Source organism: Pelodiscus sinensis, chromosome 19 (assembly GCF_052426305.1).
Source record: "Pelodiscus sinensis isolate ZL-2025 chromosome 19, ASM5242630v1, whole genome shotgun sequence".
Lineage (NCBI taxonomy): Eukaryota > Metazoa > Chordata > Testudines > Trionychidae > Pelodiscus > Pelodiscus sinensis.
The window spans coordinates 19436335-19461670 of record NC_143070.1 but is presented as its reverse complement, the minus strand read 5'-3'; the positions used below and the strand labels follow the sequence as shown (position 1 = coordinate 19461670).

The 25336-nt window shown below is 50.5% G+C and overlaps 1 protein-coding gene and 1 long non-coding RNA gene across 4 annotated transcripts in view; one reads left to right on the top strand and one right to left on the bottom strand.

Annotated features, from left to right (window-relative positions):
- Window positions 1–1278: 1278 nt before the first annotated feature.
- On the bottom strand, window positions 1279–3478 carry LOC149522248 (uncharacterized). The gene is made up of 2 exons (XR_016347386.1): window positions 1841–3478; window positions 1279–1810 (listed from the first exon to the last, which is right to left on the bottom strand). It is a non-coding gene; the product is annotated as an uncharacterized LOC149522248 (long non-coding RNA).
- An 88-nt stretch (window positions 3479–3566) lies between these two features.
- The window catches only part of LOC142821583 (butyrophilin subfamily 1 member A1-like), a 130012-nt gene continuing 108242 nt past the window's right edge, over window positions 3567–25336 (top strand). Inside the window, exons 1-10 of one of the 3 annotated variants that reach the window (XM_089771130.1) lie at window positions 3574–3702; window positions 8460–8942; window positions 10344–10439; window positions 11002–11232; window positions 11540–11562; window positions 13855–13970; window positions 14861–14920; window positions 16835–17035; window positions 19286–19399; window positions 20000–21929. In XM_089771130.1, the coding sequence (XP_089627256.1) occupies window positions 8535–8942; window positions 10344–10439; window positions 11002–11232; window positions 11540–11562; window positions 13855–13970; window positions 14861–14920; window positions 16835–17035; window positions 19286–19399; window positions 20000–20037 (1287 nt within the window). In that variant the 5' untranslated portion in view covers window positions 3574–3702; window positions 8460–8534 and the 3' untranslated portion in view covers window positions 20038–21929. Of the gene's footprint in view, window positions 3703–8459; window positions 8943–10343; window positions 10440–11001; window positions 11233–11539; window positions 11563–13854; window positions 13971–14860; window positions 14921–16834; window positions 17036–17608; window positions 17883–19285; window positions 19400–19999; window positions 21930–25336 lie in introns of those variants that run through there. The other 2 variants (XM_089771131.1, XM_089771126.1) reach the window with 2 other exon arrangements.

Below are 25336 nucleotides of genomic sequence, written 5' to 3'. Positions count from 1 at the left end.
AAAATGGGGCTGTTACTCTGCAGCCTGGCAGGATGAGAAGGGCAACTGGGGAGGTCTGTGAATTAGCCTTAGTCCATGTCATGCCCGATTCCCCACAGGCTCCTTCCATGCAGACAGAGCCTCTAGACTCGGCCATGCTGGAAAATGCCTCAGTGAGGTTATTATTGCACAGACCTGCCCTCTCCCTGGGACCTAAACCACGTGACACTTTTATACCCACCCAGTGACAAAACCTCTAAACAAACATGAGAAAGGGGCAGAATGCTGCTTTGGGGGAGGGGCCCTGTCACAGAGTGTGGGGGCATAACTGGGCCCTGCACTCTCATCCACAGCCACATGACTCTCAGCCAGCAAGCAGAACAGAAAGCTTATTAGTTACAGCTTAGCACAGACTTCTTGTTAGCACAGGAATGAGAAACAGTCAGTACAATCCAGCTTCAGGGGGGCGGGGGAGGGAGGGGCACAGAACCAGCCCCCTTGTCCCCCTCCCTGCATCCTTAGCCAGCCCAGACTAACTCCCACTCTCTGGAACAGGGCCCAGATCTGCAAGCAGCCCTGCCTCCTCCTTTGTCTAGCTTCCCTGGCAAAAAGTGTCACTTGATTCATCTGGTAAAGTCTCCCAGCTAGGCTCAGGTTACCAAGACAGCCTGAGCCATTGTGTAGGTGCTGGTCTGGGACAGCCTACCTCAATGAGAGCCACACCTAAAAACTCCAGTCTTCAGATGGGCACCAGTGAAACTAAGACACACACACAGTTACTACACAACAGCACAGGGACAGTAGGGCTCAGGAACAAAGCAAACAGAGTGAACACAATCTCCACTTTGTCACCCGCCACCCCCACCCCCGAACACTGCCCTCAGGGCAGCACATTTTCCTGCAGCTCAGGGAGGCAGAGGCAGAAAATGACTCTTCCTCTCTCTGCTCCTCACCTTGTCCAAGGATCTGCCTGTTGAGGGGAGGCTGCAGGGAATGGAGCTGAGCAGGGCTGGGAATCTCCCCCCCCCCCCGATTGCTCCTGCTGATTCAGTGAGTCTCTCCTGTCTCCCTTCTGCAGGAAAGAGCTGGTTATTGCCCTGCCATTCCTGGCAGTGTTTCCTCTCCACTAAGTTCTATCGCTGCTCACAGGGTGCTGGGCCTGGGGGTGCCAGAGGCAGCAGCTCTGGGACTCACAGACACCCAAGAACAGAGATTGGGTGAGCAGGAGCCATTTCTGCAGTCACTTTCCTGCCAGCCCCCAGACCTTCCCCCTCAGGTCTCTCTCCATCCCCTGTTGTCTCTGGTTCAAGAGCTAACACTGGCAGGCTCCAGAGCTCGCTCTGGGCACAGGAAAACACCCTTCTGTGTCCAGCTGAGGGAGGATATTAGTGGTGGTCTGTCCCAGAACAGACCCCGCTGGGTAGCAGCTACTCAGCCCGGGCCCCCAGCTCCCAATAGAGCAGGCCTGGGAAAAATATGGCCTGCAGGCTGGATCTGGCCCAGAGAGGCAGCGGGAACCCCAGGTAGGCTCCCCAGCAGCCCCTCGCGCCATGCAGAAACACAGCTGGCAGGGCTCCCTTTCTGTTTTAAAACTGGAGGGGAGGAGGGGAAGTTTTAGGAGCCATTCCACCCTCATCACATGGGAGCTGCTTGTTAGAACAACAGGCAGCTAAGAAGAATCACACCCCCTCTCTTGGGCTTAGTTATTCATGAAGCACATGGACAGGCAGGCAGGGAAATATTTTAAGCTCTGCAGGCAGGCAGGCTAGTTTGGCAGCTAAGTCTCTTGGCCACAGCCTGATTCTGGCACCCTAGCCCTTTTCTGCCCCAACTCTGGCACCCTAGCCCTTTTCTGCCCCACCCCCAATATACCCAAACCCTCTGTTCTCATCTTACACCCATACCCCTTCCCAGATCTGGCACCACACTCTCCTGCCCCAGATCACAATCCCTCCCTACCCTAAGTCATATCCCAAACCCCTGCACTCCAGTCCCCTGCCCTAGGTCACAACCGCCTGCTTCATCCCAACTCTTCCAGACTCCAGTCTCCCTCCTGTACCCCAGTCCCTTACCCCAAGCTCCCTTCTGCACCCAACTGCCATCCCAGACCCCACATCTCCATTAATATCATGGAAGAGTGCGGCCCTCGACCACGTTCCAAAATCTTGGAGTGGCCCACCCTGTCAAAATTATTGCCCAACCCTATGCCCCAGGTGCCTCCGCTGGCTCTAAGGCTCCAGTGCCCTGAGCACAGAGACTGACACTGGCCTTCTCGGCCTTAGCAGTGACCAGAGCCCTCTTCTGGGATCAGCCAAAAACCTAGCCACCCTGAGCTGCACCAGCATCCTCTAGGCCAGGCCAACCCATGCTGAGCTCATTGGCCCTCTGCAGTTGGCATGGAACCTAGTTTGCAGCCTGGTATTTTGGGCAGGAACCAGAGCCAGGCATTTTTTTTTTGTCAAATGAACCTCCATGGAGTAAAACCCAAAACTGGGGGGGGGGGGGGGGGGGGACACAAAGGTTACCAGTTAAAATAAAGATTCTGCATTTTTAATCTCATTATTGAAAAACAAACTCCCGAGACCTGGTTTTCCTGGTAAGAGCAGACACCACACTAGCAAACGGCTGGGGAGGGCCCCAGAGCAGCCTGTCCAGGGTAGAGAGATGGGAATGAGAACTGAAGGGACCAGCCCACAAGCTCAGGTGGGAGGGGGGGAGCTTGGGAGCTGCTGCAGATCGTGGGAGGCAGCTGGGGCCCAGAGGTAGACTCGGAGGCAACCTCGGAGACTCTCTTGGGGAAAGCAGATCTGGGACGCTCCCGGGGCTCTGAAGTCCATAATGAATCTGCAAGTCTAAGGGCAAAGATAACAGCCCCCCAACCTTCACCCTTTGAAGAAACCTCTGCTCAGCTCCCCCAGGCAGCTCCTCCCTCCAATTACCCCCCCACACACCGTGAGACGGGCTCATGCTGCAAGCTCCCCTCCCCACTGAAAGGCCCCCCCAGCCGCCTCCAGCGCCGCCCGATACCCACATTCACCCCGCCCTGCCCAGACACGCCCCTCTCGCAGGGCAAGCTGGGGCCCGGGCAGCAACAGGGCGCAGGGTGGGGAGCGGGCCGGAGACATTTGCCTTGTAAATTCTGAGCCCCTAAGTCACCTCCCGCTTGCGTCACCAGCTCTAGGGAGAGACCCCCCGCTGCTGGGCCCCTCCCCCCTCCTGCCCCACAGCCTGGGGGAGCGGCCAGTGTCTCCCCCTCCCCCACGTTCCCCCCAAATCCACAGCCCCCCTTCTACTCCCTGGCTCCCACACGGTCCCTCCCCTGTAAACCCTGGGGGCGGGGCTCACCTCCGGCTAGGAGCCTAGTTTGCGCAGAGCCCGCTGAGCTGGGGCGTGGCCAGGTAGCTCCCGGTCTGAGCTAAGTCCTGGATCTGGCTCAAGGGCGGAGTCACTAACCTGCCGCGCGCGCACAGTCTAACACCCTCCCCCCTCATTCCATATAACGCCAGCCGGGTTTTTAGTGCGTCCCGCACCTATCCCCACCAGTCACTCCCCGCCCCGACTCAAGCCCCGCCCACCCCGCTGCGGTTGGACATGCAGCGTCTGACGCCTAGCGAGGCAGCGGCCACCGCGCATGCGCCCCCCCCCACCCCGACGAATTCTGAGGTAACCGTTTCAGCCGTTACTCGCAGCGCTGCTGTTTCCATTTCCGGGGGGCAGAGCGAGGTGAGGCGGGGCGAGAGGCTCAGGAGGAGGAGAACAGGTTACGTGTCAGATCCGGGGGGCAGTGGCGGGGGAAGGTTTTCCCCTGGGACCCAAATCCCTGGCTGCGCTCGGCGCGGCCCGTGTTCGTGCTTTGGGGACAAGGGGTCAACCTTCCGAGCGGGGGCGGTTGGGAAACCCGCCTGGGGGGACGCGGCGGGCGGAGCAGGGACGTGACGGCCAGTGACTGACGGGCCGATGGAATCCTACTGGCCCAGGGGCTCGCGCTGCGGCTGCGCTGGGCACGTGCCCGCCCCCGCGGCTCCTCCCGCATCGACCTTGCAGCCGGTTCGCTCCCCCAGCCGCTGCAGCTCCGCCCTCCAACCTCCCCCCCCCCCCAGCTGCTGCTTCTCCCCCACCTTGCTGCCTCTGAGTAGTTGCTAACATCCCTAGTGTAGGGATGTGAATGACTAGCCGCTAGTCTGATAAGCACATTTTTATTGCATAGCTGACAGGTCGCTTCCCAGCCCCCTTGCTGCCTCTATCAGAAATAGGCGGGAGGGCGGGGGGGGGACTTCAAAGCAGCAGTGGCCAGGCCCTGGGCTCCCCAATGCTGCTGTTTTGAAACACTATGTGCAGCCCCTGGGGCCAGCTGGAGACTACCCCACTGACCCTGGGCTCCCTGTGGCACTGCTGCTTTGATACACCTAGGGGAGCATGGGCCAATGGGACTGCTTGAGTCTCCCTCTGGCCCCCTGTTTCCTGCAGCGTTTTTGCCTTTGTAGTATAGTAATAGCCCTGAGGCACCCTTATCAACTAATCAAATAGTCATGCGTTGACGAATCAATTAGCCAGTTAATATAAATGTAACATCCCTACCCTACTTTACACACAAACCAATGGAAAATACTTCAGTTGATGATGAGAATGACAAAGGTGCAAGACAAGAATAATGCTGCCTGAGAAGTTGTTTGGTTTAAAGGCAGACTTTTCATCTTTTGAGAGGTGATGCTGACAATCTGGTGATAAAGCTTTACCTTCAGGAATCCAAGTGTCTGCTGATATTCATTGTAATCTTACTCCCTAGTGCAGTGGTCTCCAACCTTTTTACACCCAAGATCACTTTTTAAATGACAGACCAAGCCAAGATCTACTGCCCTGCCCTTTCCTTGAAGCCCCGCCCCTTCCTTGAAGCCCCTCCCTCTCTATTCTCCTCCTCTCCATCACTTGCTATCCCCAATCCTTATACTGCTGCTTATTTTATTTTTTTTATTCTTCTGTAGGAAGAGGTTTTTCCAACATTTGGCCTGTCTACACTGGACCAAATGTCAGAACAAAAACCCTTCTTTTGGAAGCCACCTTATTCCTTGTGGAAAGAGGAATATAGGGGTGACCAAAAGAGCCTGTTTGCTCTTCCACTAAAAAAGCGGAAGAACAAACGCAACCCTGGATGCAGAAGAGTTTTTCTGGGATATCTCCAGAATCCTGAAAAACTCCTGAAGTCTAGCTGGACCCTTGCTGTGTTGAGACAGGATGTGTAGGCTCTGGGGTGGGAATGAGGGATTTGGGTGTGGGAAGGGGTGAGAGGTGCAAGCTCTGGGAGGAAATCTGGCTGCAGGAGGAGGTGGAGAAGGGCACACTGGCTCGGGGAGGGGGCTCCAGGCTGGGCAGTAGGGGGCCAGATGCGGGCTTGGCCCCAATTGGGGGTTTGTTGGCCAGGTTTCATTTTTAAATAGAATACTATGTTAAACACACAAAGTTTCTGCATTGTCTTTATTTATGAGAATGGCAGGGAACCTGCCTTGAGTCAGGTGTCACTGACCCATAGAAAAGGCATTTGGGAGCAGGGGACACAGTACTGGGGACGAGTGCTAGTGGGTTCTGGAGCAGGGAACAGGGTGCCAGTGGGGGCAGGGTGCCAGGACAGGTTTCTGCAGCAGGGAACAGGGTTCTGGGGGGGACAGGTTTCTGCAGAGGGGAGCAGGGGGACAGGTTTCTATAGTAGGAGACAGGGTGCCAGAAGGAACTGGTTTCTGCAGGGGGGGCAGGGTATCAGGGAACAAGTTTCTGCAGGGGGGGGCAGGTTTCTGCAGCAGGGTCGGGGGGGCAAGGGAGAGGGAACAGGAGGGTGGGGGGCAAGTTTGGGGCAGAGGAGAGGGAACAAGGTTGGGGGCAGGGAGTTCCCTACACCAGCCACGGAGGGAAGCCTCCGACCCGCACTCCCTCCAGACTGATCGCAGGGCAGCTGGGCTGGAGCGAAGAAAAGTGGCTGCCCAGCCAGCTGGCCATGGTGCTCAGCCAGGGTGCCGCCAAGCTCCACGTGGGCAGGCGCAGGGGGAAGCCGCCCAATCAGCTGGAGCACGGTTCAGCCTCCTCTGGGCTGAACGCCACAGCCAGCTGGCCAGGCAGCTTCTCCTCTGTGCCAGCCCACGTGGAGCGTGGTGCACCCTGGCTGAGCGCCATGGCCAGCTGGCTGGGCAGCTGCTTCTCTTCCCTCCAGCTCGGCTGCCCTGCGTTCAGCCCAGGGAGGCTGTGCCTAGCCCCAGCTGTGAAAGCCACAGTCAGCTGGCTGGGATGTTTCAGCCTTCCCGACCTCCCAACTCCCACCATTCCTTGCAGCTACTCACCTGTGTTTTTGCTCAGTGAGTAGCTGATCCTCAAATGAGGAAATCTAATGGAAATGTACTGCGCAGGTGCACAGTTCAGAGAGGGCTCAAGAGCTACTCTTAGAGCCCCCGAGATCTACCAGTAGCTCACGATCTACTGGTTGGTGACCACAGCCCTAGTTACCTATTTCTCCCCTCTCCTGCCCCCCCTCATTTCCTGCAACTGTAAAAAGTCAGATTGGTAACAAGTGGACAGAAATGCTCACCACATTTTTGTGCCATTGTGAAAAGTTAACTCAAGAATTACTGAAAAAAAATCTAGCAGTACTGCCTATATACATCAGTGAATCCTGCCAGGCCTGGCTGTCCCTGCATAGCCACAGACTCTGCCCTTTCTGTGCCTCCTGACGAGTGGGGACACACCCAGTGAAGGGACCCCATGGAAACATGGGTCCAGTGCCCTGCAGGCTGGAATGTTCCCGGGGGCTGCTCCGTGCGCAGCCCGTCCCAAGCCCAAGAGGGACATATGTTGCTGCTACTGCTGGCCCAGGCTGACCAGGTGGCTTCATGCAGCCACTCCCCAGCCATAGCTGGGAGTGGCCTGGGGCTGCCCGGGGTCTGGCCTTCTGCTTTGCCCTTCACTTTGGTGGTGGGCTTGTTTATTTCTGCAGCAAGTGGTTGGCTCCAGGTGCACCAGCTGCTCTAAATAGCTGGGAAAGCCCCTTGCTGGGCCTGGGAGGGTTTGTCTTTCAGGCTGTTGATGACCCCGTGCCTCACTCCTGCTCTGCCCCCCTGCGACTGCAGGGCCAGGCTAACATCCAAGACGGCCTTGTTTGTGGGGTGATAGCTGCTGGGTGTGTGGCTCCATCTTGCTCATGGCAGGGAGGTGGTTTGGTGGGGAGGAAGATTGTGGAGCAGCAGTAAGTACAGCACCACAGCATCCATTTACCTGCCCTTGCACTGCTCTCCTGGCACTTGCAGGGCATCAGTGTATGTAGATGGGGTCTGTGGCAGGGGCACATATAGGTTGTGAGGAAGGGGAAGGGGTGGCAAGTGTGGGGGCTGCAGCTCAGCTTAGAATCATAGAACCATAGAGTTGGAAGAGACCTCAGAAGGTCATCAAGTCCAGCCCCCTTCCCTAAGCAGGACCAATCCCAACTAAACCCAGCCAGGGCTTTGTCAAGCTGAGACTTAAAAATCTCGAGGGATGGAGACTCCACTACTTCCTTAGGGTAACCCATTCCAGTACTTCACCACTCTCCCAGTGAAATAGTTTTTCCTAATATCCAACCTGTCCTCTCCCACCATAACTTGAGACCATTGCTCCTTGTTCTGCCATTTGTCACTACTGAGAACAGCCCTTTTCCATCCTCTTTGGAACCTCCCTTCAGGAAGTTGAAGGCTGCTATCAAATCCCCCCTCACTCTTCGCTTTTGCAGACTAAACAGACCCAACTCCCCCAGACTCTCCTCATAGGTCATATGCTCCAGCCCCCTAATCATTTTGGTTGTCCTCCACTGGACCCTCTCCAATGCATCCACATCCTTTTTGTAGTGGGGGGCTTGAAGGAGTTGGGAGGATTGGCACAATTGGGCTGGGGGAGGAGGATTGGGGCGGCAAAGCTGGGGAGGCTTCAGCATAGCGTGAGGGAGTTGGCGGGGATTGGCTCAGTTGGGATGGAGGGAGGAGTTGCGACCCAGCATCCTGTGTTACTTGTTGGTAAGGCTTTGGGTATATGGGCGCACCAACTTGAGGCTGGGTCTCAGGGGCTGCTCAGGCTGTGCAATGGCCATGTCTCGGGTTGGCCCGGCACTGCCTACTTTCTCTATTGTTAAATTATAAAAATTAAACTCCGTGCATATCGCTCCCTCTTTCTCTGTCTGTTGGTGCTTCCTGAAGCTCACATTGGGCTGGGGATGGGGAATGGCTGAGAAGAGGGCTGGGTGCTGGCTGGAGAGCACATAGAGATGCTGTGAGAGGACTGCAGATTGTGCAGGGGGAGGGATTTGAACACAGGATGAGGAGGGGGCCCTGGCATGAGTGGCGCAGAGGCATGGGGTTCTGGCTGGGGCAGTTGGCTGAGGGGGCCCAATGGAGGCCCTGGCATGGGCAGTGGGTGAGCAAAGCTTCTGGGGTTTTTTTTGGTTTTTAATTTTGATTTTTTTTTATCATCAGTGTCAGTATATCACACACACAGCCTCCAGACCTGCCCATACATTGCTGAGCTCAGGATAGTGCCCAGAGGCAGCCATGGCTGCAGAGAGCCCCACGGAAAGTCTCCAGGAGGAAGTGACATGTCCCGTATGTCTGGAGGATTTCACAGCGCCTGTCACTCTGGAGTGTGGGCACAATTTCTGCAAGGCCTGCCTCAGCCGGTGCTGGGAGGCACCAGACCCAGCCGCCTCCTGCCTGCAGTGCAGAGACACTGTGCAGCAGAGACCCCTTCGGCCCAACAGGCAGCTGGCAAATGTGCTAGAACTAGCCAAGCACCTGAGTTTCCAGGCAGCAAAGAGAGCAAGATGGGGTGGGATGCGTGTGAAGCACCAGGAGTCTCTGAAGCTGTTCTGTGAAGAGGATCAAACTCCCATCTGTGTGGTGTATGATAGATCCCGGGCTCCCACAGTGGTGTCCATTCCGGAAGCTGTCCAGGAGTACAAGGTACAGAGTTGCTGTCCAGTGTAATGGGAAATAAGTTTGGGTTTTAATTACAGGCTAATTTCACTGACACAGGTGTGACAGAGCTCTGTAAAGCCTTCAAGGTACAAGAGATGCTGTAAAAAATAAATGCTCTGGCTGTGTGGTAACTTATGTCAAGTCTTTACAGATACCCGATGTGGAAAACTTTACTATGAGACTCTGAATCCTGAGACCCAGCCTTCACTAGTGACAGGAGGTGTTTTTACACAAGGAAAGGTGTTAATAATCAGAGAGGTTTCGATCACAGGAGCTGCCTTGGGACTGGAGAAGAGGCATTTACAAGCTGTTATGGATTCGATGAAAAGCAGTAACAATCTGTCATTGCCTTGCAGACCCGCAATGGCATCTGGGCCTTGTACAACACCCAGCAAGGGACAATCCCTGCCCAAAGTAGGTTACAGTTTAGTTAGACGGGAAGGGAAAGTGGGGTAGCAAGTTGCTCTTAATCACCAAGCATGTTTGTGATAGAGTTTGCACAGAATCCCGGTCTCTCCAGTCTCAGTCCAAGGCCCTAACCGCTAGGCTCCACTCCCTCCTTCCCCACAGCATCACTGAACAGTGATGAAATGTGGGCCTTAGGTGGGGAAAACACTTTTATAAAGCCCCAGGCCCAGCAGAAGAGGAGCTTTCCCATTGAGATGCTGAACCCCTAACCTGCTCCATGAGAGTTTAAACTCAGATGCTGCAACTGGCACTAGAGGAACTCACTGGGCTGGACGCTGTGTGGGGCCCCCAAGCACCCTGAATCCAGACACAACAGGGCTCCAGGCATCACAGGCCCGTGCCAGATACCACTGGGATTTGACTGGGTTGTAGCAAGAGTTCAAACCGATTAACTGGTGAGCTAATGCTTATTGGTGCCAGTTACCAGTTAAACTGCCCCCTACTCCGGCAGTGCCCACTAGCCCCTGGCAGCTAATGTCAGTCTGCAGCTGCTGGAAGTTGCGTCTGCTGGCAGTCCTTTTGGTCACCCTCAGCAGACGCCACAAGAGAGCCCCGACCCCAGGAGAGCCCATGTCTGCTACTGGCCCTGCCCGTTGGCAGGTTAAAAGTATTGCAACTGATTAAATTGTAATCCGTTATGCGATTAGTATTTGTAACCCTTTTTACCTCCCTAATCCCCACCTGCATCATTCTTTACAAAGATGTCACCACCGATCCATCCCGCATCCTCACAGGCATCCTGCTGCATCCACAGTCTCCTCCTGTCCCTTTTTCAATGGGCAAAGCCACGTTCAGGGCTGAGTCCCTGCTGGACAGAATCAGAGCTCTACAAAACTGGGATGGTGCCGCTTAAAGGCAGACAATTGGGCTCCCAGTATCTCATGGGTTTGACCCTGGTGCTTATTTCTGTTTCTTCAGGAAAAATGTGTAGCCCATTTGAAGACTCTGAGAGAAGAGAGAGAAATGCTACTGGGATGGAAAGTGACTGGCGAGGGGAAAAGCCAGGAGTATCTGGTAAGTACCTGTGGTTATGAACCAGCAGGGACTGGCAGTGAAAGGTCTGGTTAGGAGGAGGACTCCTATGTGGCCTTGGCAAGTTTGGGCTTGTTGTGTTTCTCTTGGATCATGAGTTGCTGGGTTAGATCCATGTGTGAACAGGCCCTGAGCTTCCATGTCAGTGGATGAGTTAATGTCCAGCCTTCCCAGAAATCCTCCCCAAGGGAGCTGAATGTCTGCTGTGTCTGGTCACTTTGTGCATTAACAGCTTTGTTTCTTTTTCCCTACTGGGTATCTCTGTTAGGCTGGTGCTGAGTCCTGCCTCCTGCTACTCTGAGTCTGAATTCCCAGAGCCTACAAATAATAGAACATGCTGCCCATGACAGAGGGACACAGGGGCCAAAGGGGAAGCTGGGAGATGTCGCTGCCTAGTATCCACAGAGCAGGATGAGGAGGGGGCCAAATGTCACAAATTGTAGAGTTTTCTAAGAAGTTCTTCCTGCTTCGCACTCAGCTCCCAATAAAAGGGCCCCGGGCTCCATTCATGTCCCTGACCAGCCCTTTCCCTGTTTTCATACAGAAACAGACACAAGCCGAGAGGCAGAAGATTGTGGCTGAGTTTCAGCAGCTGCGGCTGTTCCTAGAGGAACAAGAGCAACTCCTGCTGGCCCAGCTGGAAAAGCTGGATGAGGAGATTGTGAAGTTCCAGACTGAAACTGTCAGTAAACTCTCTGCACAGATTTCCAGTCTCAGCAAGCTGATCGATGAGCTGGAGCGGAAGTGGCTGAAGCCAGCGAGTGAATTCCTGCAGGTGAGACTGAGGGAGAAACATCCCAACTACCCACACAAGGAAGAGAGGCTCCTGAATTACAAGCGCTGGGGTCCAGTCATCAGATCTCGGTGTAACTTGGTGTGTGCATTGCTGACATGTGAGTGTTGTGCCTTGCAGAGTTACACATACAGAGATAGTAGAGATGGCAAAGCCCCATTTGCTTCAGGGGTCTATGGCTCTGCGGCTTGGGCATGACCTCTCCCCCATGTTCACAAAATCTCTTCCCTGGGATCTCCTGTGTGTGTGTCCAATGGGGCTGAGATTCTTTTCTATCTCTTTTCTCTAGGATGTCAGAAGCACCTTGAGCAGGTAGGTGGCTTTTACTCCCCTCACACCGCACAGCGCAGGGAAAGAGCTTGGAGCTGATGTTGGCACCACATCTCCCCAGGGCTCTACAGCCAGATGTTGGATACAAATCTCTGAGTCATTTAACTCTGAGGGTCTCATCTTGCACAGCAGACTCTGGAATTTTCCATTCAGAGGCACAGTCTGACTTCAAGTGTTTACTAGAAATGTCACTTCCTGGCTGCCTCAGGACTGTGAGGATGGAACATGGGACTGTCACTGCTGGACACTGAGCACCATTCAGCCCAGGGCAGCAGGGATCAAAAGAGTTTCCCATCAAAGGACTGTTTGGAGACTTGTGTGGAATGAGCTGGGGAAGGGGGAGCTGCTGTCTCAGTTTAGTTCAGGCCTGGGCAAAATACCACCCACAAACCAGATCTGGCCCACCAAGCCACTGGATTTGGCCCACAGAGGCAGTGGGGAGCTCCAGGTAGGCCCCCTGCTTGCCTCACATACCACTCAGAAACAGAGCTTCAGGGCACTTCCTCTTTAAGTCTGGAAGGGAGAAGAATCAGACGCTGCTCCCGCCCCCAGCACAATCCCCTTGGGCACTTTCTGGACAGACATTGGCCAACAGGAGTTGCCTGTTTGAATAATAGGCAGCCACAAAGTACAATCCTCCTGCTCGCTCACTCAAGTACATTGCCCAGCAGGCAGAAACATTTTAAGCTCTGCAAGCCTTTAGCTCTGCAGGCAGGCTGGTAAGTCTCCTGATGAGAATGTGCCTCTGGCACCTCAGCCCCTCCCTTCCCCAGCCCCACATTCTTGCCCTGCTCTACCCCTACCATATCTGGCACTCCAGTCTCCTACCTGAGTTCACAATTCTCTCTTACCCTAGGTCACATCCCTAAACCCTGCATCCCAGTTTCCTGCCTTAGTTCACAACTACCTCCTTTGCCAAAACTCCTTCCCAGACTCCATTCTCCCTCCTGCACCCCAGTCCTTTACTTCAAGCTCCCTTCTGCACCAGCCTCCATCCCAGACCCTGCACCTCCTTCATTAATACTGTGGAAGAGGGCGGCCCTCGACCACTTTCCAAAATCATGGGAGTGCCTCCCCCCATCAAAAATTATTGCCCACCCCTCTCTAGTTCCTAATGGGCAGATTTCTACAGCACTTCACCTTGGAATCTCCTGTCCCTCAGAGCCTGGAAGCCAAGGAGCGAGTTGGCCATGGAGACTCAATTCCCCTTTTGTTCCCCAGCTGGTCTCTCCAGGCCAGAGATGAAGAACACTAATGAGACTTTTCAGGTGAACGTTGTACAATCATGGGCTGTGTTGCCCCTGTTCTGAGGCAGGGAGAATTGGGGGAATTCTAACTCCAGGTTTGTTAGAACTGAGACTAACTAGCCAGAATGTTGTGTGGTTTGGTTTTTAGATCCAAGGGAAACCAGGACACTCCAGAGAGACTTAACCACTTACTTATTTATTACCAGCTTCAAGCAGTTAACATAGTTGGCTGTTTTACAAGCCTTAAAAACAATTACTATACAATTTAAAATATTTAAGCTTTAAAATGTAAAGCAATGGATACAGTGCAAAGCAATGCAAAAGGAAGTAATAGAAGATTATTATAATACAATAATTAAGCCTAGTTCACTTACACTTCACCCGTATGCTACCTACAGTACCAGGCAGGAGGTCGTGGTTCCGTTGATTCCCACACGTAGGAATGACATGCACTGGGGCCATTGGTATGAAGGGGTCCATTCCTTCTAGTTACATCGGAAGGAGGACCTGAGAGTCAATCCTGCTTATTCCCTCCCACTAATTGTTCTTATTAAACCCAATTTATAGCAAAGCGAGACTTGGTCATTCTAATAATATCTACCAATCAACTACATTTTGCGTAAGATATCCATTATGCCAATATCTAGGATAGGTTTTGATGTGCCAAAATATTGCAAAAGCGCTTAATAGGTTTTTTTGGCTATTTCTGGAGCTTTTTTCTTATAACAAATGGAGTGTACTAGAACCAGGCTGTTTCTGGTCATCTTGGCCTGGTCTCGCTGTCCTTTACACATTATGCATGATTGGGCAAGCACTCCTGACTCTTCCCCGCCTGTTTTGGCCTGGTCTGTGTGCATGCGCACGTGCGTGCATCAGACTTGAATCAGGCCTAGGGGTGGCTTTGTTAGAGAGCCATACTTTGGACAAGGCCTAGCAATGCAGACATGACAAGGGAGGGCCATCCAGGCTCCCTACACAGAACTTATCAGTAAATGAAATACAGTCATATTAAATTGTTTCTGTCCAGGTGTGAGAAGGGGCAATTCCAGCCGCCAGAGGAGATGTCTCTTGAACTGGAAGAAGTAGTCAGCAGTTTCACCCAGAAAACATCTGCACTGTCGGAGACTCTGAGGGAGTTCAAAGGTACCTAGAAGGGATTGAAGATTGGGAAAGTGTTTTAAGTATCTCAGACTATTGAATCTAGCCTATGAAGCCAACCTTCCCCTGCCTTGATTCCCACATGGAGAATGATGAGCCCCATCATGCTGCTCTCTTTAGTGACATTGAGGGTATGTGTAGCACCCTTCTGTCAGAATAACCTGTGCAAATTTCCTACCTTATTCTGGCAAAAGTCAAAAGAGCTTATTTTGAAATTTGGCGTTGTGTAGACTGCGCCAAATTTCAAATAAGACACTATTCCGACAAATCCCTTAACGCTTATGGAAAGAGGGGTATAGGGATACCAGAATAGTGTGCCTGCTATTTCGGAAAATAGTGGGCACTTTTAAAGATGCGGCAACAGAGTCTAGACCTACCCTGAGTGAACAGACCCAACTGCTTGTGTATGAAGTCAACCTTCCCCTGCCTCACTTCCCATGTGGAGAATGACGGCCCCATCATGCTGCTCTCCTTAGAGCCTGAGTGCACAGACCCAATTGTTTGCAAATAGTCAGGAGTTTGCAAACTCTGAACCTCCCACTAGTGTCAAAGGGATCAAAGTGGGTAAAGTTACTTTCATGGCAACGTCTTTCCCCTGGAAAGGTCTAGGTTATGACGAGGCAGAAAACAAAGTGGGAAGGGATGAGGAGGGAAAAGTAAATCTCACTCACAGCTTGTCTCTCTTCGGATGGGTATGAGGCTGCAGGCATGTTGGTTTCTTTGCAGAGAGCCTGAGTGAGAGAGGAAACAGAAGATTTCAGACCTTTTCATATTAAACACTTGTATGTGTCTCTGTCTGGTCTTTGATACTCTGGTGACATTGTTATAAATATGAGAACTTGGAATCTCACCTCTCTTATCCCTTCCCTCACCAGATACTCTGCCCTCTGCACTGGAGAGAGCAAGAGGAAAATCCCTGGGAGCTTTCAGACAGGGTGAGTTTGCAGGTGGAGATTGTCTTTAAATGATGAGAAAATTCCTGTAAAAACATCTTCACTGGACTATGATGCTAAAGATGTGTAGTTAAAGCACACAACATACAGCACCTTCAGTCTCAGATTTCACTATTCAGTCAGTTTCAATATGGGGTTGGTTTCAAATAATAAACAGGCTGAGAGCTGACAGGCTTCCACTGTGTCAGTCTGTTTATGGAGAGAAACTCTTGGATCCCCAAGAGCTTTGGGCAAAATATGGCCATGACCCACCAATGCTGCGTTAGCTCCAGGCAGTCTCCCTGCTTGCTGTGTCCCTTCTGCGCACAGCTCAAGCGAATGCTGGGCCATTTCTCTTTAAAAACTGAGCCCGGAGGGGAGGCTTCAGGTGCTGCTACCGCCCCAGCACGATCCTGTTGACTGGTTTCTGAGCAGAAACAAAGCACCATGTCCTCCTCTCCTCGGGCTCATAGTTATTCACACGTGCACATAGCCCTGCAGCCTGTGCGAGGGTGGGGCAGGCTCCTTGCATGCTTGAGAAATGTGGTTGGCTGGTGGCTCAGAGTCGCTCAGTTAAGTTTCCTGGACAGAGCTTGCCTCTGGAATCCCAACCCTCTGCCCCCCGTTCGATATACCCAAACCCTCTTCATAGACTCATAGAATTTAAGGTCAGAAGGGACCATTATGATCATCTAGTCTGACCCTCTGCATAGTGCAGGCCACAAAATCTCACCCACCCCTCCTACTAGAATAATCCTCTCTCTTCCCTCCTCCTGTATCCATATATGCAAGAGTTCTCAGTGGTCAGAAACCCGCAGTTCCTTGTTTGTCCGCTCATCCACTTCTCTAAATGAAAGTTACTTTAAATAATCTAACAAGTAGTTGGCCAGTCCAGTGCCCCAGGTCACAATTGCCTTCTTCACCCAAATTCTCTCCCAGACCTACCTCTCTCTCTCTCTCTCCTGCACCCCAATCCCTTACCCTGAGCTCCTTTATGCACCCAACGTCCATCCAAGACCCTGTATTTCCTCCATCAATATCATGGAAGAGTGCAGGCCTCAAGCACCTTCCAAAATCTTGGAGTGGCCTCCCATCAAAAATTAATGCCCATCCCTGGTCTAGTGGATACAGCTCATTGAGAGTTAATAACTGAAAGCCGAAGCCAGATAATTTCAGATTGGAAAGTCAGAAATATTTGATAGGGAAAGATGATTAGCTGCTGAAACAACTGAACAAAGAACTGGTGGATTCTCCATCTCTTGATGTCTTCAAAGCAACACTGGGCAACTTTCTAGAAAACATGCTTTGGGGGAATAGTGTTGTGCCTGGGTAATTGGGTTAAGTTGAATAGCTTGTGCCACAGAGGAGCTAAGACTACATGACGAAGGATATCTTCTGATCCCATGAATCCATGAATTTTAGGATCTCATCCTGCAAACATTCAGCACACGTGATTAATAATAAGCATCTGAATAGTTGTATTCACTTCACTTAATCTCTATTGTGGAGAGGAATTATAAAGTCTGTCAGATGAGAGACCCAAGGTCTGTGCTGCAAATGATGAAGAACGGGTTTTAAGTACAGCAGTCTAAATTTAGATACCTATATCCATGTTCAGGCTGGTGAATATGTGACTTGTTTATCAGAAATATTGGGTGCTCAGAACTGAATCCCATTGTTACATGTGCAGTAATGTTGTAACTCAAGCCAGGTATTAAGAAGTAATATGGATTTGGGTGTTTTTTCCCCATAAAAAGCACTACTGTGTGCTTTTTATGGAATATCTGGACTCAGCATTTGCCCAAAATGGCGGAGTCTATTGTGTGTGAACAGGGACAGAGTCTGGGCAGAGTGGGGGTGTGGAAAGGATTAAAACCCCTTCTGACATGTCTCCAATCACCCTTCTCCCCCTGACAGGCTGCAGAACACCCATGTCTAGCTCCAGCTCAGCCCATGGCTTGCAGAGCCAGGGAAAGGAAATGGCTGTGATGGAGCCAGTGTCCTTCGAGGAGGTGGCTGTGTATTTCTCTGAGGAGGAATGGGCTCTGCTGGACCCGGGCCAGAGAGCCCTCTACTGGGATGTGATGCAGGAGAATTATGAGGATGTGAGCTGGCTGGGTAAGGATTCCTGTCTCCTTGGGTATTAGAGACTGGGTGGGTTCTGAAGCAGTTGTATTGGGTTTGGTTCAGGGTTCCTCATTGCCCCCTGCCTCCTCCAAGGTCAGGAGTATCAGCCCCAATAATTCTGCCTCCTGTGTAAGAGACTGTCCCCTCCATGCTCCATCCCAAGGGAAGCCAATTCAGAGACATAACAATGGTGCTGCTTTTCCCACAGCCGATGTCTCAATGTGCTTCCCCACCATCTTGTCCATGTTGTGCCTTGGCCAGAGGTGTCAGTGTAAGGGCCAAGGTAGGAACAGCAGGTTCCAGAGTTGTGGAGCTGGGAGCGGCTACTATTAGTGCCTGCAGAGTCCCCTTTGTGCCAGTGTGCTGGGCTCCTGGAAGGAGGGTGCAATTTCCAGAGTCCTTTCCTGACTGTGGCTGATCTGTTACATGCTGGTTCCAGGCAGTGAGAGAAGCTGTGTATTGGGGCTGAGGGAAGGTGGAAGAAGCAGTTCTCACTCTGTGAGTTGTCTGGGAGGGGCAGCTCTGTAGTAGATAAATATAAGAAGAGCTCTACTTGCATTGCAGGCACTGCATTTGGGAGACCTTGTTGAATTCCCTGCCCTGACATGGCTTTCCTGCGTGACCTTGGTCAAATCACTTATGTTAACCTAAACATTTGGACCCAAGATTCTTCAGTATTTGCTTGTCTATAACTATGAACTGATTATCAGGGTAGCTGGCCCATGTGTGTAAAAGGTGATGGCTCACCTTCCAGGGATTACCTGGATATTACCAGCAGGTTGTCTCTCACTAAAGAACATAACCACTTTAATAAAGTAAAGTGAATTAAGAGACAGAAGCTAGATGATGCACAGAGATCTTTCATCTACTGTATATTTGCGAGAGTTTTTCTGTCTGTGTGTCTGTCTGTCTGTTCAAGAACTCCTCTTAAGTTCTACAAGCTGGGACTACTAAATTCGAATATGCAGCTTCCTCTTATCATAAATTAAAGCAAGGTCAGTGTTTGGTTGTGCCAGGGAAATGTGATGTGCCTGCAATGGGATTTTGTCTCAGCAAACCATATAGAAAAGGGGCAGAATCATGAGGCAGGTGAAAAGGGCTGTCAGGAACGTAGGCGGGGTGTGAAACAGCCACCAAAGAATCCCCTAGCTCAGTGGTCCCCAACCTTTTGGGGCTGCCGGGCGCCCGGGGCAGGGGCTGCACATGCGCCGTGCACCCAGGGCTGGGGCGCAAGAATGGTTTGAGCCAGCCCCGGTCACTCGGCGGGCGCACATAAATGCTCCGGTGGGCACACATAAATGCTCCGGCGGGCGCCATGGCGCCCATGGGCACCACGTTGGGGACCACTGCCCTAGCTGCTCAGACAACTTCCTTTCCCCCATAGTTCAAGTTGAGCATCCCAGCCAAAGAGCAGGACGAGCTGAGCCCCCCAGCCAGGAGCTTGGTGGACCGAGGCCTTGAGGAGCTAGAGCTTTGCTGGGTCCTTTCTCTCCAAGTCCCAGTCACCTGCTATGTGGCAGTTGCAGCCTGAGCCCTGCATGTGGTCCTTGTTGTCAGACCTGTCAGCCCTCACTGGAGCTTCCCTTCTTAGCAGTGTGTTCCTGTCCTTTCCTGGGATGGAGGCTGGATCGGACTATGAGGGAAACTTAGCTGTACCCTAGAGAGTGCAGCAGAGTGCTCAACTCCCCCTGGGAATAAGCTGGGTCATTTCGGAGTCAGGGGGGATGTACCATTACTGCAGATGAGTGTGTCCTGGGATCTTGTACCAGCCAGAGCCCAGTCTCTGCAAGGTGGGGAAGGAGCCTCTCTGGGGCTATGTCTAGACTGCAAGCCTCTTTCGAAAGAGAGCGTCTAGACTGCACGGAGAAATTTCGAAAAAGCGGCTTGCTTTTTCGAAAGAAAGCATCCAGTGAGTCTGGATGCTCTCTTTCGAAGAGGCCCTATTTACATTGAAGAACGCCTTCTTTCGAAAGAGGAACTTTCGAAAGAAGGCGTTCTTCCTCGTAAATTGAGGTTTACCGCCATCGAAAGAAAAGCCGCGTTCTTTCGAATTAATTTCGAAAGAACGCGGCTTGAGTCTGGACGCAGGGGAAGTTTTTTCGGGAAAAGGCTACTTTTCCCGAAAAAAACCCTGAGTCTGGACACAGCCTGGGTGGGTAACTCATATCCTGACTCTGGAAGCAGTAATGGCCCAGATCTTAATGAACAAGATCAGCGCTTGGTTAATTGCTCCCCATGCAGGATTTCCAGTCTCCAAAGCTCATGTGATCTCCTGGGTGGAACAAAGCGAAGAGCTCTGGGTCCCAGGTCTCCAGGGCTGTGAGGAAGGGAAGATTATCACCGACACCCATACAGGTGAGCAATCAACTAAACTGAATCAGAAACTAATTTCTGTGTCCTTGTAACAAGTGTCACTTGTGCATTTTCATCAAAACTGACCCTTCAGCTTGTCCGGGGGGGGAAGCAGGGGAAGAGAGAGGAGTGTTTTCCAGGCTTCCCTCAACTCAAAAATCTCAGTAACTTTATTTTGTGTGAGGTGGTGGCAGGAAGTAAATCCAGGAAGACGTGGCCGTCTGACCAATAACTGGTCATGCAAACATGACCACACAAGAGCTTTCACTTAAACCATCACATCATTTAGTCTGAAGTACTCATGTGCACCAGGTTAGTAAAACACCCCCAAATTTCAATAATTTTCAAATTTGGGTGCAGTTCTCAAGTGACCCAGTGGCAGTTTTCCGGTGACCAGTCTTTCATCTGCTGGTGAGACTGCATGGTCTATCCAGAGGTGGAGTCCCTGAAGAGCCCCTCCCAAAGGGTCCAATTTCTCATCCCTATTTATTTCTTAGTATTACAATAACATGTCATTCCAAGAAAACTTGTTAAGTGAGCAACCCTGAAGTTGAGGCAGGAGGTTACCTTCTAGCCATCAACTAGCCAGATGGGATTTTTCAGATTTTGCCTGCCTTGAGGCCTTGACAGACACACCCTGACGCACATAGGCAAGCTTCTCAACAATTGCAACAGAGATCTCTGCAGGAAGGACACAGTGTTACCCAACTCCTACCCCCTTTTCTGGACTTGGTTATGCTACAGCTGCTGCTGAAGCCCATTTGAGGCCTGTTAGCTTGGCTGCTTTTCACAGTAAGCAGAGCAGGTTCACACACTTCACTGGTTAGCCAATATTTCCTCGTACAGAAGAATGGATCGTGGAAATCCCCTGGACTGCTGATCAAGCCACCAACACCTGCCTTCCGGCCCCGGGGGCTCCCCACCACTCTGTCTTACTGGGCCAGAATTTCTGGTTTCCCCCAGCCAAAGCACAAAATTGGGGTTACTGCCCCTCCCGCCCCCAGCTGAGCAACACAGATGCTGAACCAATTCAGCTCAGCTATAAGGCTTCAGACCCAATAGTCTAACCCCCAGAAGAGACCCCAAATGAATCTCTTAGCCTGTATAAAAGTTTTATCCAGAGAAAGCTCATGAGTGCACCCTCTTTTCCATGAAGGAGAGCTGCATTGTGGTTGTTCCCCAAGGTAACAATTATTTACACTGGGCTTGATAATAAACAAAAGTGTTTTCATTATGTATAAATAGTAGGGTTTAAGTGATTGAAAGTGAAAACAGATCAAATTAAATTCCTACTGTAAAATAAACAATATACACGAGCTAATTCTAATTCACTAAGAAACTTGTTACATGCAAATTCATACCCTAATCAGTTCTTGTCTAAGGTAAAATACTTCAACTCACAGAATAGATCTTTATTGTGGTCTGGGTCTGCAGCTTTTCAGAGTCCTTTAGAGTTCTTTATTTTCAATTATCAGAGGGGTAGCCATGTTAGCCTGAATCTGCATAAAGAACAAGAAGTCCTGTGGCACCTTATAGACTAACAGATTTATTAGAGCATAAGCTTTTGTGGGCAAAGACATGCATGTGAAGAAATGGGTCTTTGTCCAGGAAAGCTTATGATCCCATAAATCTGTTAGTTTATAAGATGCTACAGGACTTTTCGTTCTTTATTTTCAGGTATCTTCATGTGCATCCTCTTATAGTGGGCAATGCAGTTTCTAAGGCCAGCTGAATACAAAGACCTGATTGCTTTCCTTTCCTTACATAGACTTTCCTACAGAGTGGGAACCCTTTGTTCATGCTCCCCATTTCTGTGGAAGAGGGTTAGATTCAGGATGTATTCCAGTATAAGGTGTCATGGTCATGTGACTTTCTGGGATCAACTACAGTTTGGGCTTACAGGAAAAATAAATCCATTGTTGGTGGTTGGATTTCTCAGCCATTAAGGGTACATCTACACTGCAGCATTATTTCGAAATAACAAAGTGTATGTCTACACAGCAGGTTATTTTGAAATAATTTAGAGAAGGTGGACTTATTACTCTGACCCCTGTAACCTTTATTTCATTCTTCCTTCGATTTCCTACTTCACCAAAAGTGCCAAAAGTTGAATTATGCTATTTCAATTTCAGCTACGCAGTTAATGTAGCTGAGGTTGTATATCTTAATTCAATTTTTACCCTGCAGTGTACCCTAAGTTCCTAAAGTATCACTAGTGGTCCTCATTAGCACATTTAAGACTAAAACCAGAGTCATGCTTCATATGTCTAACTTCATATACAAGAAAGATACATGCACAAAAATAGCACACGCATTTAGCAGACTGGAAATGTAAAAATGATATGTTACATGACATGTTATGACAATCTCAAAGATGCTTTATGAACATTCATGTTCATAAGCCATTTTTCATGAAGCATGGGGAGGACTATGACTATTTCAGCCTTCCCCGCAGTTGTTTAGGTGTTTTCTCTCCCTTATCTTGTTCCCCTTTCAGCTCAGGACAGAGAGTGACTTCTTTCTGGTTTTTGTCTCTATTCCAGCATGTGATGGAACGGTGAGTGAGACCAATGAGAGTGTCCAGCAGGAAGGATCAGAGCAAGTGGCTCCACATGGGATGTTACTGGGAAGATCTGAAGGGCATGATTTCCAGAGTCCTGAGCAGGGGGAGACCTGTGAGAGTCAGAATATCCCAGAAAGGCAGCAGGGAAACCGTGTGGTACAGGGACAGGGTAAATCTAGTCACAGGAACAGAGAGGTGAAAAGAAACACAGAAATTGTTCAACAGAAAATCCCCTATCAAGAGGGACCCTGCACTTGCAGTGACTGTGGGAAAAGTTTCCAGTGTAGACAGTTCTTCATTTTACAGCAAAGAATCCACACAGTTGAGAACCCCTTCAACTTCTTTGACTGTAGGAATAATTTCAGTCAGAACTCCAAACTTATTTCCCATCAGGGAATGCATCCAACTGAGAGAATCTGTGAGTACTCTGACTGTGGGAAAAGCTTACATTGCCAGTCAGATGTTACTAAACCCCAGAGAAACCCCAGAGTAGAGAAACCTTTTAAGTGCTCTGACTGTGGGAAAAGCTTTAGTCAGCGCACACGCCTTGTTGGACATAAGAGAATCCATACGGGAGAAAAACCCTTCAGCTGCGCTGACTGTGGGAAAAGGTTCAGTGACAGGGCACATCTTGTTAGACATAGGAGAATCCACACAGGAGAGAAACCTTTCAACTGCTCTGACTGTAGGAAAAGCTTCCATCAGAGCGCAGACCTTGTCAAACATAAGAGAACCCACACAGGGCAGAAACCTTTCAACTGCTCTGTGTGTGGGAAAAGCTTCAGTCAGAATGCGAACCTGATTCAGCACCAGAGAATCCACACAGGGGAGAAACCCTTCAGCTGCTCTGACTGCATGAAAAGCTTCAGTCAGAGCTCAGCCCTTGTCAAACATCAGAGAACCCACACAGGGGAGAAACCTTTCAACTGCTCTGTGTGTGGGAAAAGCTTCAGTCAGAATTCACACCTCATTAAACATCAGAGAATCCACACAGGGGAGAAACCCTTCAGCTGCTCTGTCTGCAGGAAAAGCTTCAATCAGAACTCAGACCTTGTCAAACATCAAAGAACCCACACAGGGGAGAAACCCTTCAACTGCTCTGTGTGCGGGAAAAGCTTCACTCAGAAAGGACACCTCATTAAACATCAGAGAATCCACACAGGGGAAAAACCCTTCAGCTGCTCTGACTGTGGGAAAAGGTTTAGTCGGCACTCACATCTTAAAAACCACTGTACAATCCACACGGGGAGAAAACCTTTGACTGCTCTGAGTGTGGGAAAAGCTTAAGAAAACACTTAAACTTTGCTGCACATCAAACAATGTGCACAGGCGAGAAACCTTATATCTGCTCTAACTGAGGAAAAAGGTTCAATCAGAGCCTGATAGGTTTTTGAACCTTGGAGAGCCCACATAGGTGAGAAGCCTTTTAATTGTGCTGACTGTGGGGGAAAATGGGTTTAAATTGAAACAAAGGAGGTTTAGGTTGGACATTAAGAAAAACTTCCTACCTTTCAGGGTGGTGAAACACTGGAATAAATTGCTTAGGGAGATTGTGGAATCTCCGTCATTGGCAATATTTAAGAGTAGGTTAGACAGACACCCATCAGGGATGATTTAAATGGTGCTTGGTCCTGCCATGAGGGCAGCGGATTGGACTTGATGACTTTTGAACGTCCTTCCAGTTCTAGTGTTCTATGATACTACAGAAAAAGATCTTTATTCCAAATGGTATGAAAGAAAAGCACTAGAAATGGGAAAAGTAGTACAGCTTTCCAGCTGCTACAGGTTGGGGAAAATTCTTCTAAACACAAGCTGGAATGGGTGACAGAATTTGCATGTGAGCCTGTTGTAACAGAAACTGACTTGGTGCTGATTTAAACTGCCTGCTTCCCCATCCTGGGTAAGTGCCCAAGCCCTGTGGCTCAAAGCTAGGAGGGAACCATCTCCTTCCACCCTTTCCCAGTCTGTTTTGTGTAGCATGCCTGCCAGATTGAGCCTCTACCTATCTTCCCCTGGCTTCTGAATTGCGCTGGAGCTTGGGGGATAGCCAAGGGGCTGGGTGATTACAGTGCACTACTCACTGTGGTATGGAACTTGTCCTTTAAATTTTTGCAACAACTGACTGGAGTATGGCTAACGTGATGCCAACTTTTTAAAAAAGAGTGTAGAGACAATCCCAGGCATTCTGTGTGGAAGCCTACCTTCAGTACCAGGGAAATTGGTTGAAACCATAGTAAAGTACAGAATTAGCACATGGAGATGCACATGAATTTTTGGAGAGGAATCAGCAATGCTTGCATTAATGCCTGTGATTAACACAGTGCAGGATTAACACATTCGTTTTTTAATCACAGGTGTTAATGCTGCACTGGCTTTTTGAAGTGCCACTCAGGCGCTTCAAAGGGACAGTGCAATGTGGAGCCTGGGTTCCGGGGAAGTGCCACATGGAATCTGGGGTCAGTTGGGGGCTTCCCAGCTGATCCTAGGTTCTGGGGAAATGCTGTGGGGAGCCCAGGATCAGCTGGGTATTCCCCAGCTGACCTTGGGCTCCATGACAGCTGCCCCTTTGAAATGCCAGAGGTGGTGGATCAGCTGTAGGGCAGTTGCCCATTTAAAATACCATCTCTGGCTGTGTGGCAGCTCCACTGCCCCTTTGAAACGCATGAAGGTGGTGTTTTAAAGGGTCAGCTGCCGTGGAGCCTAGGGTCAGCTGGGGACTGCCCAACTGATCCCGGGCTCCCTGCAGCATTTCCCCAGAACCCGGGATCAGCTGGGGAGTCCCCACCTGACCCTGGGTTCTGATGATATGTCATGTGGAATGCCTTGCGCTGCCCCTTGGAAATGCTGCCCTAGCGCTTCAAAGGGGCAGCGCTACATGGAGCCCAGGGGCAGCTGGGGACTCCAGCTGATCCTGGGCTCCATGTGGCGCTCCCTCATTGAAACACTGGCGGCGTTTCAAAGTGGAGGCACACGTGATTAATCGCGATTACATTTTTTCATTGCTTGACAGCCCTACTTTTTATAAAGAGAAATCATGCCTCATGATTCCATTAGAATTCTTTGAGTGGTCAATAAACAAGTGGACAAGCATGACCCAGTGGATACTGTGTACTTTGACTTACAGAAAGTCTTTGACAAGGTCCCTTACTAAAGGCTTTTAAGTAATGTAAGCAGTCATGGTTGTATGGGAAATTAAACCTTTGACATTGCTGCAGATAGCTATGTGTCCAGCCATTGGTAGCTAAAAAGTTGTATCGCATGCCCCCTTTACTTCTTTCATGGCCTCTGGTTTTCCAACACCCTGGCTACGTCTACACTGGCATGATTTTCCGGAAATGCTTTTAACGGAAATGCTTTTAACGGAAAAGTTTTCCGTT